The following is a 20934-nucleotide window of genomic DNA, read 5'->3' as shown; positions in this document are numbered from 1 at the left end:
GACAGCCCCACAACATTACTGCTCTAGAGGAGATCTGCATGGAGGAATGGGCCAAAATACCAGCAACAGTGTGTGACAACCTTGTGAAGACTTACAGAAAACGTTTGACCTCTGTCATTGCCACCAAAGGGTATATAACAAAGTATTGAGATTAAATTTTGTTATTGACCCAATACTTATTTTCCACCATAATTTGCAAATAAATTCTTTAAAAATCCTACAATGTGATTTTCTGGATTTTTTTTTCTCATTTTGTCTCTCATAGTTGAGGTATACCTATGATGAAAATTACAGGCCTCTCTCATCTTTTTAAGTGGGAGAACTTGCACAATTGGTGGCTGACTAAATACTTTTTTTCCCCACTGTATATATCAACTTAACATCTGAGGAAAAACAATAATATATCAAATGGGTTTGGCTGACCAAAAAAAAAAAAAGGTGAATTCTTGGTTTAGAAAAACCAATGGAAGGTACTGAATGCACCAATACTAAAGTAAAAATTAGATCATTCTGGCCAGTGATTAAGTAGATTTTCACATTATGGCCAAAAACCAACAAACGGCTGATATAAAACTATTAGTTATTAATACTATTAACTATTATTAACAGTGTTACTAAATTATTATTACGGTTTTAAAGGATAATTTAAGAGAGCCAAAGGCAATCTATATAAAAACAGAGGAAATTAGCATGTACAACTGCATATATTCAATATCGGCCGATACGATAAATAAATAGATCTAATATCGGTCGGTAACCAATGTATTATGCGAAATATATGGTTTAAAATATTTGTGAAATATATTGTTTAAAATATTCAATAAAATGTTTAAAGTCATTGAACTTGAGTGTAAAATGTCATTTTAATAATTAAATTATAGAATATTCTCTCTTATCCAGTAAAAACTTTAAATGGGTCAAACACTAGCAGAGATATGTAGTTCAGGACTCACCAAACTGTAGTTTTTTCATGGCTGCTGTATATTTCTCCTCCACTGAGCGCAAGATGGACATCGGTTTGGGCCTTGCTGTTGCCTTCTTAGAACTTTCAGCCATCTTCCTCTCTAAAAAAAAGCAGAAGACAGACACATAAAAAAAATAAAAAAAAATAAAAAAAACCTTCAAGAGTGTGTGCATGTGTGTTTCACAGTAGCCTGTAGGTGTGTTTGAGTAGGTCACATCTTCCATTCTCTCATCCCTGAAAAACCAACACATCCCTACGAGACGCAAAAGTAACCTGAATGCCTATATGTAGCGCTGCTATCAGTAAACAAAACATACAGCTAAGAAAGAGCTCAAACGGCGCATTTTTGTGACTTGATAATTAAAGACTCCCTTTGAGATGTGTTTGACTGCAAATTTGTTACTTTGATAAATGAGACGAAGCGCAAATAGTCGTGTTGTTACACTGCATTTCTGTTCTCTCAATTCAGATTGTTATCGAGAGAGCGTCAGACTAATGACAACGACACCAGCAGACCGTCACCACTCCAGTGAGACATATTAGACCTGCGGACGGAGCCCGTTAGAGCTACAACACAATTAAACTCCCTATATTTAGGAGCTTTATGGCATTTCCGCCCATTCTGCACTGGTTGCAGACACATGTCCCTCCCTGCACACCCATGCTCCATGTCATCCAATCAAATTACCTTTGTGCTTAACAGGGCTGATAACGGCTACGCTTTGGATACAAGCCACATAAAACCCTACCAACATCGATAGCTCCATTTACTCTCGCCTCGTCACATTAGCGCACAATATTGAACTACAGGACACCACTTTTGACCAATCAGACACCCTGACTGAGCTGTCTCTGGCACTTTTTAAGAAAAGACGGAGTACTAATTAAGCAGTTAAACGGGGTGGTAAGTGTAATGTCTTACTGCTCTTATCATATGGATTTTCCTTATAGATAGTGACAGCTGCATCATTCAGCTTCACCACATTTAACGCCCCTTTCATTCACTCATCACGGCGAGAATGAGAGCATGAGATACCCAAGGGAGGGTGATGGTTATTATATGTGACCCTGGACCACAAATTAAGTCGCTGGGGTATATTTGTAGCAATAGCCAAAAATACATTGTATGGGTCACAATTATTGATTTTTCTTTTGTCAAAAATCATTAGGATATTAAGTAAAGATCATGTTCCATGAAGATATTTTGTAAATTTCCTACTGTAAATATATTAAAACATAATTTTTGATTAGTAATATGCATTGCTAAGAACTTCATTTGGACAACTTTAAAGGCAAACACTCACTTAGCTTTGGTCTAGAGGACCTCAGAAGGACATATTTGTAAATGTTAAAGGGGTCATATGATGCAATTTAAATTTTTCCTTTCTCTTTGGAGTGTTACAAGCTCTTGGTGCATAAAGAAGATCTGTAAAGTTTCAAAGACTAAAGTCTCAAATCCAAAGAGATATTCTTTATAAAAGTTAAGAGTCAGCAACGCCTACCTAAAACGGCTCGGTCGAACACACCCCCACATATCTACGTCACGATGTGGGAAGATTTGCATAACGCCACCCAAATGTTCACGCAAAGAAAGGCGGCGTAACTTTTATTCTCGCTGTAGTATTGTTGTTGCCGCCGCCATGTTGTGAAGGCGCTGTGTGTTTCGTTGTGAAAGTGAAACTACTTTGTTTGGCCTTCCAAAAGAGGACTATATCTGCTTCGTCATGCCTAGAGCTGATCTGTGTTGGTTGTTGAGGAAATACAACAACTTTGCGCTGTGCAGCACCGGATCGGCTTTCACCGTGGACGAAGCGGAGTCCAGCCCGGGGCCGTCACATGTGGTTGCCGCAAGCCCTCCGGACGCTCCTTCGTCGAATCCTCTGGCCGCGCCGTTCTCAAGCCCACCGCCTCTGCTCACTCTAGCCCCCCAGCCTCTGCTCACTCTAGGCCGCCGCCGCCGCCGCTCACTCTAGGCCACCATGTGTGACGCTGTTTCTCGTTGTGAATCTAAACTACTTTGGCCTTCCAAAAATGGACACGACTAGAAATCAGTGGTTAAGTTGTATTTACAACACTGTTCCAGAACACTCCAACCCAAATATTCAGATGTGTGCAGCACATTTTATGGAGGACTGTTTCCTGATCCTGGTAGAGTAGACTACAATGCCAGCTGTTCTGACTCTCAGATTGTAAGTACGTTTTTTATATTTAAAGAGATTTTATATTTTATATATTTAAAGCGAGTTTTTTGGGCAGTGTAGAGTAGTGCTTGTTGTTTGCCATTTCTCCGATCACAAATGCAGACATGGTTTTATGTTTACGCGGCGCGATGCAACGCAATGCGTAAAAAGACAGTATAAGTCATTATAATCCATAATTATGTCCCCACTGGATGCAACGAATGCCTCATTTATAATGGGTTTTCATGTTTTTGAATCATCGCTCCGGTTTGTCATTTCTCCGATCACGGCGCGAAGCAACGCAACGCTTAAAAAGACAGTATAAGTCATTATAATCCATAATTATGTCCCCACTGGATGCAACGAATGCCTCATTTATAATGGGTTTTCATGTTTTTGAATCATCGCTCCGGCCTGACAGGGCATCATCACAGTATGGTAAGGGGCGTAACATTTCCGTCACACGCTTGAGGTATTCGGCTAATCACAACGCACTGGATAGCTGGCCAATCACAGCACAGCTTGCTTTTCAGGCCGATGAGCTTTGTAAAAAAAAAAGCGTTTCAGAAAGGCGGGGCATAGAGGAGAAACAATAATGTACAGTATATTGAAAATAATGTGTTTTTTGAACCTTAAACCACATAAACACATTTCATTACACCAAATACACAAAATAATGTTCTTTTTAGCAACATCATATGACCCCTTTAATAAACGGATGTGACTTATCTCAAGAGCTTTGAATCGCAGGATTAGGAATTGCCATGGTCACATCCGTTTTTCTGAGGGACTAAACGTTGATCACACAACATCCCTGACTGAAAATACACCCTGGCTATGACTAAGGGCCGCTGGTTCAAATGAAAGATCTTAAAGAATTAGCACGACATAGATTAAGTATAGCCTGACAAACGAAAGTGCCCAGTAAAGCTGACTCTCAGTTTAAAAATCCTTGGAGAAAACAATCAGGCGATTCTCTTTGGCTTATTTTGTCAGAGCAAACAGTCACTCCATGTCCCCCGAGGCCCTCAGACAAGCAGGGAGTGTCTTCAGCCTGTGAAATACACACCATCCCTCTCCTGACTGACCACTATACATCCAGCACTGTCCTGCTTTTGCTCCTGTTCTGTTTCAAGTCTCAAGAAATACTGCCCTACAGAGACACAGAGCATGAAGAGCTTTTGTAGAAGGGCATTTAGTGTGAAATGTGCTTCAAATGGCGCAGAAACATCCATGTGTCAGATCATTTCAATATCTATTAACGTTATGAAATGACTAGTTAAATGCAAAAAAAGTTTGGGCACACTTGACTTGATTCATGATTAAAAAAACTCAAAATCAATAATAGAGTAGAAGTAATATTAAGAAATATTATCACAAATAAAAATAACTGTTCTATTTTTTTATATTTTAAAATGAAATTTATTCCTGTGGTGAAAAAGCTGAAATCATTTTAATATGCTGATTTGGTGATAAAGAAAAATTGCTTATTGAGAGTTAATGTGTCCAAATAAGAAATTCATTAACAATTTGTTAAGAATTTTAATTAATGTTAGTAAAAATGTAATTTTACATTTATTATTTAATAAACAGTTCCTACCCTACAGAAAGCATTTTTTGTTTGGGAAAAGCAGATTGTTGAGGTGGATGTTCTCACCGTGGTTGGCCTGCCGTAGGTTGGTGGTGGCAGCATAAACAATCTCTGCAGTCTTCTGAATGTCAGGAACTAGCAGGGTGAGGCCTTCAGGCTCAGGATCAGATGTCTCAGTCTTCATCACCCCTTTACTTTTGTCTTTCTTTGACCTAAGGTGGACACAGAAACATCAGAAATCACATTTCTGTAGCTGTACCAACAATTTAATTATGGGTCTGCATGTGGTATATGCAGGTGAACATGTGAAATGTTTAATTTTTCAGTGACCACAACAATGGCAGAGAAAAAAACAAGTGCATGTCCTCAAGAACTTCACAATCTCTCATGTCCCAACCCTGAAACAAACACACACGCTCTCATCCTGAGAGGTGCTAGTACATACTATATGCATCAAATGAGCAGCAGATTGTGACTTGTCCCAAAGTAAACCATTAAAAACAACATCCAGCTGTCTTGTGGCTAAGCACACGCCCTCACAACATGCATCTTTCATTAAGCAGGAGGAGATAAAATGAAAGAGACAGACAAATGAAAAAGGGTGCATGTCAAAAACGTCCTTTACGTGTAGGTGACAATAATTAAGATGGTTCCATCATTCAAGGGTGCACGCATTCTCAAAGACACTCAGACGGAGCCAACCAATGCCATAAACATCCTGCTACCCATGAAGACTAAGCCATTATTAAACACAGACAGCTGATAGCAAATCACAGTCTCACTACTCTACATATCTATCTGTGCTATTACTCGAAGCAATCAGACTCGCAATCTTTACTTAGAGGATGATAAAAAAAAGGTGGAAAAAATCCACAGGTTTATACTGAAGGGACATAAAACATGCTATATAATCTTAAAAAAAATAAAATGAATGTATCAATTTATAAAAAATGTAATAATAAATATCAGGGCTGCACGATATTGGAAAAAACTCACATTGCTATATTTTGTTTTTCTGCGATATATATTGCGATATGAAAAAAGAAAGGAAAGGAAAAAAAATAAAAAAATTAAAAAATTCACCAGATGACTTGAATAGCTCTATTTGGAAAAAAATTAATCAATGACTGGGTGATTTTGCAGGTGAGTGAATCAGCATAGAAAATAAACAAATTACAAGCATACTGTAGATAAATATAACAGAACAAAGATACAAATGAAATAAACAGTGCTTTATATTTTTCAGGTAAGGCTAACAGTATTCAGGTACAGAAATTGAATAATCCAATGTAAAATAACAATGCACAGTCTTCACTGTATAAATTAAATATAATAAATCTGTGTTAAAGCTTAGTGTTTTTTTCTATGTGTTTTGTTGTTTGATTAACATTCATGACAGAAAGCAGGAACATTAAACTGATCTGATTCTCAATTGTTAACCTTCACCTAAGGACACTTGCAGAGACATGCATTTTGACAATTTCACGCGTATGTGTCATTTCAGGCACAAATAGACGCGGACGTGAACAGAATTCGATGTTTACGTGCATCTGCGTGGCTCTCACCGTGTCTACATCAGATGCGAGCGGCGCGACACAACAAAATACTATAGAACCCATTATAATCAGTGATGCGGTTTACACTGGATGCGGCGTGACAAAATACTATAGAACCCATATTATAATCAGTGATGCTGTTTACACTGGATGCGGCGTGACAAAATACTATAGAACCCATTATAATCAGTGATGCTGTTTACACTGGATGCGGCGTGACAAAATACTATAGAACCCATTATAATCAGTGATGCTGTGTGACTGACTACACTGGATGCGGCGCGACGCGACACGACAAATCCCCGACGGTAAACTGATGCCTTGTTCTACTTATGACGTACTGGCACAAAGTTCAAATGATTTGCGAAGGTCGCTTTGTCACGTCCAGTGTAGAAAGACTTTGGGGCCGTTCACATGTCGTGCCTTTTCTCATTCTTTCCAAAGCGCTCGAGAGCTTGCGCTTTCGTGGCATCTGCCATTGCTAAGCAACCGTGACCTGCGCTTTCCACGACGACCCAGAAGTTTCAACAAAGGATAAATGGATTTCCAGCACTGAAAATCGCTTGCAGTAGCTCTGCTACTAAATTCATTTAAAAATGGGTCTCTGTACAGCTGTCTCATCCGGTGTAGATGCGGTGTCTGTTTGTGAGCAAAGAAAACGATCAGTATAAATATAACGATCAGTATACGAACTATCGCGAAATAGATGCTGAAACGGTATATCGTGCAGCCCTAATAAATATGTATTTTTAATTAATATTTATACAAATAAATTTGTTTCATTGTTAAAACATTAATACAAAATTGTAAATAAAAATAATAATAATAAACAAATTATAGAAATAAAGAATTTTTAAAATACATTTTGTAAATTACACAAAACTTTTTTTGGGGAAAAAAAGAACAACGAAGGAAAAAACGAAAAGAAAAGAAAAAAGATTTCTGATACACAATACATTGCTAAAAATCTAATTCATGATTAATTTTTTGTGGTGGGTTCAGCGAAAATTCTGGCAAAAACACACTAAAAAGGCCAGAGCTAAATTATGGACTAGCGTGAGACGGCAAAAGCTCAGGACAGTTTGAAGGCCACTGGGGGTTAGAGGCTTTTCGGGGGCAGCTGAGGAGCACTGACTGATTAGCAGTCACTCCGTCTGTCCTCTGTCCATTAGTGTGACCGACCGGTGGACTGAATGTGTGTGTGTGTGTCAACAAGGAAGAGCTCACCTGAGGCGGTTGGTGTAGGTGTCCACACAGGTCTTCATTTTGGCCAGTAACATGCCGACGGAGGTCTGACACTCGGTGCGTTCTTCATCCTCCTCTTCCTCTGCAGCATCTCCTGATAGCGGCAAAAGCAGAGGAACCAGGCTGGTGCAGGTGGAGATGGCCCTCAGCAGCTCTAACAGAGCACGATACAGGGGGACGTGACGCGCCATGTCCAAAACTGCAGGAGACAGAGAGAGAGAGAGACATTACGTACAGAGACAGGACGCTTATAAAAGACAAAGTCGATTACATCTCTTAAATGACAGAAGGACACAAGGGACGATCCACACATACACAAACTTTCAGTCTCTCAAGGTTAATAACGTTTTTAATATAGATGTTTTTAGGTACATCATTGATTTAGAAGATTTAAACCATTTGAATCCCTGAACAGTACATACAAGCTGTTTTATCATATGGAAAAGTCACCTTATGACCATCTTATGGATGGACAAACAAGGAAACTTGTGTCATGCCTGTCTAAAGAGACAGTTTACTCAAAAATAAAAAAGATCATGTCAACATATACTCACCATTATGTCATTTGAAACCTATATGACTTACTTTCTTTAGCAAAATAGAAAAGATGTTGCTTTTAAGAATGTTGGAAACCAAAAAAGTTTTGGTTACCATTGACTTCCATTGTATGGATGTACAAAAAAAAATATATATATATATATATATTTTATGCTGCACAGAAGAAAGTCATACAGGTTTGAGTCAATAATGACAATTTTCTGTGAACTATCCCTTTAAAACAACATAATAGCACAGAAAAGATACCTTGGCTGTATGAAGAAAAGTTAGGGGGGAAAACAATAGATTTTATTTTATTTTTTAATTCAGACATGACCAAAAAAACTCAATCAATCTTCTCCTGAGTACATTGAGATGCCTGAGGTTTGAGGCATGAGGGCTCTTTGTGTATGCATTTCCTGTTTGGAGAAGGCACGATAATCCTTTTGTGGCACAGTGGAGTCTTAAATCCAGAACGAGGACAGTAAGAGAATAAAGGATGAAAGGGAACGAGACAGAGAGCGATTACTGAGGGTCTTCAAGCAAAACGCTATAATCAGGCTCATATTATCATTGTGCAGTGAATGTAAGGAGCAGGAATACTGTGTGCATGTTTGAGTGACTTGTGTGTGCTTCTAAGAAGAAAGAGGAATTTCAAACGACTGAAGGAGCTCCATCAAAGGGTTTCGTTTGAGTGTGCGCCCACTTCGAGGACACCATAGATCAGAGAGCGTTTAGTGTGCGTGTTGTATCTCAATGTCAGTCTACGTTCCAGATTCTCCTCATGCCCTCCTCAGTTCAGACTGTTTCTCCTTCACTCTCATCTCATTTACAGACTAACTGATTTACTGCACACCAATCCTCCTCTCTGGCCCTCTCTCTGCCTCATCAGACATTCAGCTCCATGCTGGATTGGGTGGATGATAAACAATGTTAGTGAGAGCGGAGAGGACACATACGTCAGCTCCCCTGCCCTCCCTCGCCGTATGCAGAGAAGAGCGGAGATGGAGGAAGAGAGGAGGGAGGACACGGCAGGACAGCAGGATAGAGGAGGGGAAAACCGGAGAAACGACAGAAGGAGAGAAGAAACAAGAAATGCAAAGAGACATGGAGTGGAGAGAGGAGACCAGACGGGACCAGAAAAGAGGAGAGGAAATGAGAAGGAAGGACAAAGCAGCGGAGAAGACAAGGAAGGACAAGTGGAAAGGTGACCAGTAAGGAGAAGAGGCGAACAGAACGGAGAACAGGAAGAAAGGAGGAAGCAGAAGGAGAGAAGAGTAGAACTAAGGAGACAAGAAAGGAGAGGAGGAGACCTAAAATAAGGAGAAGGGAGGAGACAAGAAAGAAGAAAGCAGAGTAGAAGACCAGAAAAGATGTAAAAAAAATAATAATAGAGACAAGAAAAATCAATAAAAAGGGGGGAGATGTGAAAGCTGGAGTGGAGAGGAGTAAAGAAGCAATCAGGAGAGGAGACCAGATGGATTGGAGAAGACAAGAAAGGAGAGAGCAGAGGAGAAGATTAAACAAGAGGCGAAAGAGGTAAGGAGACGAGAGGAGAACACAAGAAGAAAAAAAGAGGAAGAACAGACAAGTGGGGGAAGAAAACAAAACAGGAGAAGAGATAATAGGAGAAAGGAGAAGAGACTAGAAAGAAGGAAGAAGAAAAGGAAAGACAAAGGGGAGGAGAGAGGAAAACCGAAGAGGGGAGGCATTTAGATTTAAGAGAGCAAAAAAACAGAAGAGAAGACCAGATAGAAGAAGAAAAGAAGCAGAAAAAAGAAGAAGAGGAAAGGAGAGATTACATGACTACAGATAATATTACAGTCTTATGTCAAACTCCTCACAGCAGCTCTAAGGACACTACAATATCATCCATTCATTCCCTCTCTGAGGGTCACAGGTCATCTGGACTCAAACTGAGCCTGATCCACAGCTCCACTGCTTTAAACGATTCTTCATTTGTACCAGAAGACCTTTATGGCTGAACTCCCCCCCCCCATGCACACTCAAGAGACATCTTAAAAACAGCCGCTTCCACTCATCTTCAAAAAACACTCTCCTCTAATTAGCTCACACAGGTCACAACCTTATGAGAAAACATGCAAAAGAATGTTGAAGAAAAAAGCACAAAAAAAACAACAACTCTTTAGCCATTCCAAACAGGCATATCATAGAATACAGGATGTTGTTCTTGATCTTTTAAAGTACTAGATAGAGATTCTCATTGCTCATGTTTTTTCTTCCCTCTATTTCTGTAACTTGATGGAATTTGGGTTCCTTGTCACAGTTCCCTTTGGCTTGCTTAGTTGGGATCTAAAAGACGCTTTCAGTAATATTATTAATTTCATGGCACTGATGCTTTTGGATGAGAACAAACCTTGATCTGAAATGAGCTGAACAGCCAAACCGAATTTGTTCATATTTAATTAATTTTGCCAAAAATACAGTAAAATTGTGAAATATTACAATTTAAAATATTTGTTTTCTATTTGAATATATTTGAAAATGTAATTATAAACTGTGATGGCAGATCTGAATTTTTAGCAGCCATTATTCAAGTCTCCAGTGTCATATGATCCTTCAGAAATCATACTAATATGCTGATTTGCTGCTCAAGAAACATTTCATACTATCAATGTTAAAAGCTGTGCTGCTTAATATTTAGTTGTTTACTACACCCACTTCACAGGCATGTAGTACTCAGAATAAACCTTAGGGGTGCTGAGTGTGTGTGTGTGTGTGTGTGTGTGTGAGACAGTTCTCTGAGCATGTGGTAGAAACTCTTTTTCACCATGACAACAAAGATCTCGAGGACAGGCGGGACAAGACACCAGCAGCAGCACATGAATGCACACTTGCTTTTTGCCTCGTGGGTTGGTTAAAATTTTAATCTGGTTAATTACAACATGCAGAAATGCATAACTGTTCATGACACGCAGATGAAGAGAGCAAGACAAAAAGTACCCTCTTCTAATATGACTCCACTGTGTGTGTGCGCACATTTATTTTGGTGTGTTTGAAGTAACACTAGCACACTTTTGTAGAAGTAAATCAGGCTGACAGGAGTCTGATTTTAAATGCCGCTTTGCAGAGCAGAACCGGGCCTCGAGTCTAATGACTGACACAAAAATCATGCTTCCCAAATCATTCAGGGCACAAGAGTCCTCCACCAGACTGAAGTGTGTGAGTGAGTGAGCGAGCGAGAATCCTTCACATGAGTGCCAGCTGGAAAGAAAGACACAACATGCAGCAAAAGCTCAGTGAAGAGGACTCAGTTTCTCAAAGGCTCTAATGACATTGTGTCCAAAAAAGCGGGGGGAAAAAAGCTCAACCTACACTACCGTTCAAATGTTTGGGGTTTGTATGATATTGGGGGGGCCTCATCAAAGCTGCATTTATTTGACAAAAATACATGAAAATAATTTTGTTCTGAAAACCCTGATACAGGATTCTGGAATGAATAGACAGTTTCCAAGGACAGCATTGATTTGAAACTAAAATATTTTGTAACATACAAATGTTTTAATGTCATTTCTGATCAATTCAATGCATTCTTGCAGAATAAAAATACTTTTTAATAATAATAAAAAAAAAAATCCTATTGACCAAAAACTTTTTAACTGAGTATTTCTGATGTAGAGCCAAGGTTAGAAATTGTGCCCACATAACGATCTAAACCAGTATAAATTAGTTTTAAAAACAGCATCCTACAGTCCATAAACCGAAGTCAACTGAAGGCTAACGAAGCTAAGGTAATCTTGTGGTCCAGTCACTTTCTGTGACTGCTTCATTTTAATGACCATACCTTTCTTGTCCTCCCATCCTTCCTTACACTCCTCCACTTTCATTCCTTTATCCAATTTAGCTCCCGTGCACCCATCCAGGTAAAAAGGGGGGTATCTATATCTCTCCACGCAGGAGGGCGTAATTAATTTTGACAAGCCCTCTGACTGACATTTGGCATTTTGTGTGGGCACACACATGCTGTCAAAGAGCTTTGGAGAGAGGAGAATATGACTTTACAAAGGGCACTTGTTCAAATAAGCAGAATGAGATATATTAATACATCACAGCTGAGAGGAAACAGGCTGAATCTTATTACACACCTTCGCTACAAACATCTTAATGAGAAAAAGAAACCACACACTCAAAACAAACAAAACTCAGCAAGAGAACAATAATTAATGAGTCTCGCAGGTTTTGACTGTCAGATATGAATTGTGTGCGTTGTTCAGAGTTTGTCCTCTATAATGATCCTGGTGAAGATTTAAAGGGAAAAAAATGGGAAAAGGCAGGAATGTGCATCGGATGAGTGCACACACATCCATTAAAAGGTTTCCGAGCCATCACTCACTCTCTCTGTTTTTGCCGTTTGATCGAGGGGAGTATGAACGCATCCTGCAGGATGTTGCGGCAGGTTTGAAAAGCTTGTCAGCGCTGACCCAATTCACTGATGTCCATTTCTGAGAGTCTCAGCAGAACCTTGCTCAAGGTCTGTATTACACCATTAAAAGCTACATATAAACACACTCGACTAGATTCAACACTAGGGATGCATTTGAATAATGGCCACTGAAAATTTGGGTCCAAAGATGCCAAAAAATGGAACAGCCAATAATCTGATTATTTTAGCACTGTTGCGTAAATTGTTGCAGTGAATTGAATGAATACAAAGAATTATGCGAGTGATTTTACAAATGATTCTGAACGAAATTCGAAAAGCTCTTAGTTCAAGAATAAGGCCTTTTATTACAATAAACTTAATACAAAAACTATATTATTTTTGTAGATTTTCCGATGAGTTAACCTTGCTTCCGAAGTGTATCAGAGGTTAAAGGAGGTGCTTTGTCTTAAGAGATTTGAATCAGATACTAATAGAAGATCAATATTACAACACAAGCAGATCTTCAAGTCAGCAGAACTTCGTAATATTATGGTCACACGCACGTACAGTAATGAGATCGCTCCATAATCGCCCACCACTGGCTGTCAGCTTGATGATTATATGATCCACAGCTCCAGAGAGAGAAAATTACAAACAAATAAATGAATATAAACAACGGCTTATTGACAAGGAACTCCACTTAGAGCAGATGAAAAAAAAATCCTGCCTCTTTCTTCATGACTTCTAACCCATTTTAAATGTTCTGGCACGGTACTGGGAACCCGGGACCGAGGGAAATCACCCACATGATAATTTCATTTAATTGGCCTGTGCAATAATTTCTGCACATTATGGTGACTGAAATGTGCCGATACTAATTATCAAAGAGAGAGAGCTATAGAGAGAGAACAAAAGATTTAGGGGGAGGGAGAGAGAGAGAGAGAGAGCAGGCGGGGTGTTTCCTGACATGAGACATGCTCTCAGATAATTATGATGAAGATGATTGAAGGAAATAAAGTTCATAATCATTCATTTTTGGTTATGGAATCTCGTATCAAAAATGTGTCAATACACACACACACACACAGCACCTCTGAAAGCATCAGGATGAAACACTGACAATGAAGTTCTACAGCAGAGATTTATCATTTATGACCTGATTTATCATCATTTATGACATAAGAACATGCATTTAAAAAAAAAAGTCTTGTCAACTTTCTAAAAAAAACGGTTGTTCTGCCGGCCACTTTAAAGAAAAAAAAGGTTCCAAGAAATTGGTTTAAGAATCAATACGAACACATTTTTATAAAAAATTTAGAGAAAGAAATTTTATCAAAAATGATAGTGCAGCTCCTCCCTTTCAGCCACCGGGCTCCTGTTTGCTTTGTAGCGCCCACTTTTCAAGATTCAATCAATTCCTCTTTGAATATCATCTTCCCTCACAAAAATAACATTACAGAAGTAAACTGGTTTCCACATGCTGTTTCAAGATTCTACAGCCAACTACATTCTCTCAGACCACTCAGTTTTGCTCCTTATGCCTAAAGGTAAAGCCTTTTATTGACCTCCTGTAATTGTGCGCCTGACCAGAGGTCAGGATTATTTCAGATTGAAACAGTAAATAATTGATCTGGCTTTGCTGAGGTCCGAGGGCTGCTAGAAGAAAACCAACTTATGTAGCACATAACACTGATATATGATTTTATTGGACTGGATGTGGCAGGGAAGGAGTGTATACAGATCCTCTATTCTGCCCCCGTCCATTCAAATGTTAATGTGGACAATGAGGTTGATAGTTTATTAACACACACCAATGGACAGGAGATCAGATAAGGGCAAAAAGCAAGACGGAGAATCATAAAACGCATAGGGAAACAAATGGTCAGAAGTACACGAGGAGGAGGAGGAGGGGAGGTTGTGTTGTATTTTATTTCCACTGATGGTGAGTAAGGAAACAAGAATCATACTCCTCAAGGGTCAGAGTGAGTCAGTGCACGGTGTTCACGGTAGCTTGCATTTAGACGAGGATTACAAGAAAACAAAATGCAATTTTTTCACACTTCAGCTCCAAAGCTGTCAGCATTAAAGGCCACTTAAAAAGACATTTATTTACTATGAGGGGCCCATGATCAAAAGTTCAGGGATAAACTTAATTTTACATGTCAATGTGATCTTTTTCTAAACTGTCCTATAAAAGATGTTCTTGCATCTTCTTCACAATAATGACTTCTTTTTTTTTTAAGATTTATTTTTGGCCTTTATTATAATAGGAGAGATCAGAACTGACCGGAAGCAAAGTGGGAGAGAGATAGGGGGCAGGATTGGGAAAGGTCCTCGAGTCGGGATATGAACTCGGGACGCCTGTAGCGCAATGACGCTGTATTTTGGCACGCTGCCCACAAGGCTATTGGCGCCGACCAATAATGACTTCTTAATTAGTTGTTTTATTTAGCCTTTTGACATGTTTCACAGTAGAAATAAGAAAAATCCTTCAAACATAACAATGCTGCATAAAATATTAAGTCAGATTTTGCCTTGAATTTACTTTGTCTTACCAAACTGGCAATTTTTTCCCCACTTGTTCTTAAGTTGTTTATACTTTAAGAAAAGGAAAAAATGGACAGTGCAATATGACTAAATACACATATGTTAAAGGTACATGCTTTAAAAACAATTGTTTCTTAAGAAGTGTTGCTTATGTTTAGTGTGTAAAATCAAAATAGTTTGAGGAAATTGCTGTACTTCCTCTTTAAAAAAAACTGTGTGCATTGGCCTATAGGTTAGTAGACAAGTTCTGAAACATTAAGAATTAGTGTTTAAGTAGCCATCACAAGTTCATATCCAATTCGCAACATTTCCTATCCTTTTAGCCCTAATCTCTCATCATTTCCTGCCTATACTATCACTACCAATAAAAACAGAAACAAGATAAGAAATGTCTATGCACATAGTCTTTCATAGTCTTAGTGTTCTTCCATAAAAGTATACTTTCTGAAAAGGCAAAAAACTGGATAATCAAAAAAGCCTGAAAAATAGTCTGGGATCATCAATAATCAGAAGACCGGAGACTTCATGATGGTTTTGTGTACATACGTGATCTATCAAATCCCAAATATAAATTTGGGCCACCATCCCACACCTCCTCTCCATTAAGATCCGTCTCCTCATTTCTGAGTAGCTCTACATTGTTCTTGGCAATAAAGACATTTGACGTGTGAGCCTCCTCGCCGCCCACCCTCCCGATCTCCCTCGCTCGCTCTGTTTCCGCGGTTACCAGTCGCTCTGCTTGGTTATGCAATGCACGCCGCTTTCAGGCTTCGAGACGGGACCTATAACCACAAGACTGCCATCGGCTACGGACAGAAAACGGCAGGGTGGGGAGCTCGCAGCCTCAGGTCGCCGATCTGCCGAGCATCTGGAGGAGTTTGCACGCATCTGTAGCACTTTTACACCCACGGAAAAAGAGGAGCGCAAAAGAAGAAGGGAAAGAAATTGCGGAGGAGGCGAAGGAGATAAGGTGGGGGTCAGTATTTGTTACAAATGCTGAGAAGCCCCGCTTTCAGATGCTAAAAGGGTCAGAGAGACAAGAGTGACAGAGCAGAGAACGAGAGTGTGTGACAGTGAGAGGGAGGGGAGAGAAAGGAGAGGAGACAGAGCCGAAGAGTGTTTTTTTATTAAATTTTTTTTTAAGTAAAAGGAGAGAGAGAGAGAACAAGAAAGAGGGAGGGGGGGGAGCGGATTTCTCCAAGCATCTCTTGAATGAAAGGTGTAAGGCATTCAAGCAAATAATAAAAAAAAAAACAACGCGGAGAAGCATAAAAGAATATCTGAATGAGCGTGGAACAAAAGGAAGGGCTGGTGATACATAAGGAGGCTGGAATACTGACAGAAAGAGCGAGAGAAAGCCAGAGGGAGAGGTATAGAGAGAGCGAGAGCGAAGGGGAGGGACGTTGGGGAATGAGATTGTTGTCTGCGTAACGTACACGGCTCAAGGAGATGCTGTTGTAGACCTACTCTTTTTCTCCCTCTTTCTCTCTCTCCACCTCTCAATTTCTTTTTTCTCCTCCTTTACGATATCGGGGACATCGGACGTTTGGCCAGCTGGTCCTCATGTTGCCGCCAGCCCAGATATGCCTCTCCTGTGATGAGCCCACAGCATGCTGGATCTTTCCCCAGATCTCCCACGCCGTAGGGTAAGACTCCGTTTTCTTGCTATACTTTCCATCTTGCTTTCCATTTGTGTCAGTCAATCTGTGTACCTGCTTTCTTGTCCACTTCGCCGAGCTGTACGTTTGGCCCCAGGCTGCTTATCGAGGTTGATGTTCTTGTACCTAGCTGTAGGAACCTGGATGTATACGCTTCTACGTCTGCTCCAACGAATGTGGCACCATAAACCATGACGGGATGAGAAAAGAGAAATCGTTTAGTGTGCGTAGCAGAAGCGAACAGCAAGTGAGAAGGTTTAAACGTACAGTAAATCATCTCAACTGTCGAGTCGCCCTGTTGTAGCAGCTCCGCAGGGAAATATAATTTTCTAAGGGGGAAATCCATCACGGAGGTGGGGGGAGACATCCTCTTTTGTGTTCATACTCGCAGCTGGGCAATCAGCAGAGAGGGAAATCTCACCCTCCGTGCCGCTCCACCGAGCGTTCGGTCTGGCCTCTGGATGAGTGCTTCTGGTGGCAACTAAAAAGAGGCTTCCACGTCTTGTCGATTGTTTGTCTCATTCTGCTCTCCTGTTTCTCCACAGATAAGCACCCTGGAGACAGAGGTGGGGGGGTCAGAATGGGGACGACCACCGTCAGTATAGAGGAGGTTCGGGCGCAAGAGGGTAAAGAGGAACGAGAGGAGTCCATCTTGGCCCTGCTGGGGATCATTGGCACCTTCTTGAACCTCTTCGTCATCGTGTTTGTTTACATCTACACTACACTGTGAGAAGAAGGATCCACGTGGGTTGAGAGAAGGTGGAGGTGAGGGGCGGTGTCCACAGGAGATATGACAGAAGGGTTGACATCTCACAGAGAAGAACGTGGAAGATGACACTTGGCTGCTCAGGATGGGGGAAGTGACACTTGCTCTTGACCTCTGAACCCTTATGGATATATACATCTCGATGTGATGGACACCTGTTTAACGCAGATCTCTGGACACACTGAGAGTGATTCTTGGATTTGTACCCTTGCAGGACGTGGTCATGGGCCAAGGGACCTTGAGTTTCCCCGGTGGTGGGAATTACATCGAGCACTGCCTGGCTTCAATTACAAGGACACAGGTATGCAGAAAAAGCCTATTGGTCAAACACAAGAACATCACAGGGTGACCGAACGACTCCTTCCGAACTTATCCACCAATAGAAAGAGTTCTGCAATAAAAAGGAAAAATTGGAATTCTGAAATATTTTTCTATTGAGAACAAGAGAGAGAATGAGACACTCTGGGACCCATCTGCAGGTTTGAAAAGCTGGACCTTGTGGGAACAGGCAGTTCGGTGACATTTGGACACTTTTTCACTACAGTTCCTCCTCCTTTCTGACTGGTGGCGGGAAGATAAACAGACAAATATGAGTGTGCGTGTGTGTTTTCTGTCTGATTTGAGTGCCGTGTCAGACACGTTGTTTCTGTGCAAAGGAAAACGCTTTTGTATCGATACATGATTACATACTAGATGTACTGTGCCATAGGGAATCTAATCAATAAAATGATATTCTATGGATCAGGACGTTGTGAATGGCATGCATGTGTGAGAAAAATGCTTTAGCTGTATCAGATGGTCTTGTTTCAACAAGACCAGAGTTGACCAATCACGTACGTGCTGCCCTGCACAGCTTTGGGTGTGAGTCATGCATTTGGGTTTTTGAGTGTTAGTAGAGCTTAGTGAACCATAAAGACAGGCAGGTAAAATAACAAACAGTTGTGAAAAGGGAAAAAGGGAGGAGGAATAGGTTGGGGCAGAGATGGTTACTAAGCTTCAATATTTTCATCCGTCTTTCCCAGTGGAGACGGAGGTGTTTTTAAGCCCTTTGAGTACACAGAGATCAGGTTCCTGTCACATGTGATAGAGAGTGGTAGAAATGGTTGATGGGAGCTTCATGCATGTGAATGTGCTCTAAACAACCTCTAACTCACACACACCAACCAACACCAACAAGCCTGAAAATGTGTGCATGTGATTGATTATTTTAATTTTTTTGGCAAGAAAAGGGTTGTGTTTCTGTGTGAGTGTGTTTGCCCTCTATCGGAGTGTGTTACGATATGTCACACTGAAATGTGTTCCGAAAAATCTGCCTGCGGAAATGTTAGCAGGGCTTTACGTATAGTCTCAGGTCCCTCAATAAATTCCAAAGCTACAGGGCACTGCTGTAATAAAGGCCTGCGCTGTAAATCAGCATGTACCTGCAGGGCTTATCATCAAATACAAATCCCCACTACAACGGCTCAGTGTAAACCAGCTCTCAGACTAGAGGAAAACCTCTCTACCTGCACTCAGATCAGTGTGACCACTTTACACCAGCTCTCAGATTAGTTTAAACCCTCTAAACCAGTTCTTAGATCATGTTTGCATACACTTTAAAAGTTTATTTTCAGTCAATAATTAGCCTTTTTGTCATATAAACGACTGACTGAAATTGTACCAATCTGTTTTTCATATTAATCAGACTACAACTGCCTTTTGCACCAAAAGATTGAAGTGACACGTATTTAACTCTTTAAATATTCAGTTATGCATTGGACAAGGGGATAAAGACTGTAGCAAGACCACAAAAAAACTGCTGTTGCTTAATTATAAATGTAACATGTAAACATACTTACAGAAGAGCAAACCGTCTATAACAAGCCTAAAATCTGTGTAAACCCTCTCTCAAGATTAAATTAAACCCTCTACACCAGCAAGAAGCACCCAGTATAGCAACCTTCGCCAATCCTAAGAGCTTAACCAAACCTCAGAGTAATATAAATAACGCACTTCCAGCATTTTGATGGACATGGCCTCCTGACACACGTATGAATAAGGAACTTATGATTCAGTTCAGATACAGCTTGCAGGCATAATGCAGGGGGATGTGTGTGTTTCCAGGGGTCAACAGTCCTGTGTAAGCCGCCCACGTGAGGTTTACACGTGACACGGTGGTCAAAGACATATGAATCACAACTGCTTTATTCGCATATCTGCTCTTCACAGGCCAATATATCAACACAGAGACACACAGACTAAACACAAAACATTACCTTCACCACCTTTCGTACAGGAGCTCTCTTCCAAACCCCAGTAAACTGCTTCTCGTCCTGCATAGACAGCATCCTTACCATCATGATGCTTCATTAACTTCTACATAGGTTACAACTTGACCAAATTCTAATAAGCATAATTCATTCGCCCACCATCTTGAATTTTTTTGGGGTGCATCTCAATGCATTCTGGGACTGCCTTTTCTGCAAAGGGTATAATCAACAGCTCCTTCGAATTTAGTTAAAACGAGGTGGCATAATTAAAGTGCCTACCTAAAAGTCTTAACTGCAAAAGCACAGCAATGATGCCTTAAAATGTCTCCATAGGCAGACCACTAGAAAAATAAAAAGATGGACAGAACAGGGAGCCATGTTGAGAGGGTGGGAGAATAGATGAATGAGAGAACACAGTGATAATTTCTATTTACACTCAGGGAAAAGACTCTAGCACCTCAAAAACCTGCCCTACTTAATGACTGCACCACGTCAGCACTGTTTCAAACACACACGAACATTACACGAGCCTCACAGCATATGTCAGGGGTGCCGTGTGTAGGCGAGTGTGATATCCCTGTAATGAAAACAGCTTTCAAGGGACTATGAACCAAACGGAACTAAACACAACATAGAGAGCAACTGCATGTCCTACAGACCCACATTAACACAAGCGCTTGATCTTTTGTACATAAAAATAATGCCAAATAATGATGATTTTCTTGTTTCATTTATCAGTTAGCTAGCATTTTAAATGAATGGATACATAATAGGAATGTACTGTACCAATAGTAAGATTTTAGTTGATGATTTCATTTTATGGCCAGTAACATAAATATTGAATGCTATACTAGTTTATTTAGATTAAAAATTAAGAAAACACTAACAACTAATCAATTGTTTAAAAAAAAAAAATTAGGCATCACAACATTAGAATGTACAGGATGAATTTGGTCAACTTGGTGATTTTGCAAATGGTTGCAGAGAAAAACTAGGCATCATACAGTAAACAATTGAGGATCAGACTTTTAAATTAATTCTAAACACAATAATCTTACACAGAAACATCTGCCTTGTTGCAAAGAGACGCATGAGCAATGAAAACAATGTGAGCTCAATATCAAAATGTTTGATGTACTCCACTGGATGGAATAGAAATCTGAATTAGTGGTCGACCGATATATCGGCCGATATTTGAAAATTTTTTAAATATCAGCATCGGCCGATTAAAATTCTTTATTAGTTCTTAAATTTAAA

At 40.1% G+C, this 20934-nt stretch overlaps 1 protein-coding gene across 5 annotated transcripts in view; it reads right to left on the bottom strand.

Annotated features, from left to right (window-relative positions):
• Positions 1-20934, bottom strand: part of LOC107583536 (baculoviral IAP repeat-containing protein 6-like) — a 127538-nt gene that overhangs the window by 10723 nt on the left and 95881 nt on the right. For all 5 annotated transcript variants that reach the window (XM_016269787.1, XM_016269790.1, XM_016269788.1 and 2 more), the window contains exons 66-68: positions 7519-7735; positions 4802-4947; positions 954-1064 (exon numbers count right to left, since the gene is read on the bottom strand). In XM_016269787.1, coding sequence (XP_016125273.1) covers positions 954-1064; positions 4802-4947; positions 7519-7735 — 474 coding nt within the window. The remainder of the gene's footprint in view (positions 1-953; positions 1065-4801; positions 4948-7518; positions 7736-20934) is intronic.

This window comes from Sinocyclocheilus grahami, unplaced genomic scaffold (genome assembly GCF_001515645.1).
Source record: "Sinocyclocheilus grahami isolate Dianchi unplaced genomic scaffold, SAMN03320097.WGS_v1.1 scaffold54.1, whole genome shotgun sequence".
In the NCBI taxonomy this organism is placed as follows: Eukaryota; Metazoa; Chordata; class Actinopteri; order Cypriniformes; family Cyprinidae; genus Sinocyclocheilus; species Sinocyclocheilus grahami.
The sequence above is the reverse complement of the archived record's forward strand: the minus strand, read 5'-3'. Positions and strand labels throughout refer to the sequence as shown.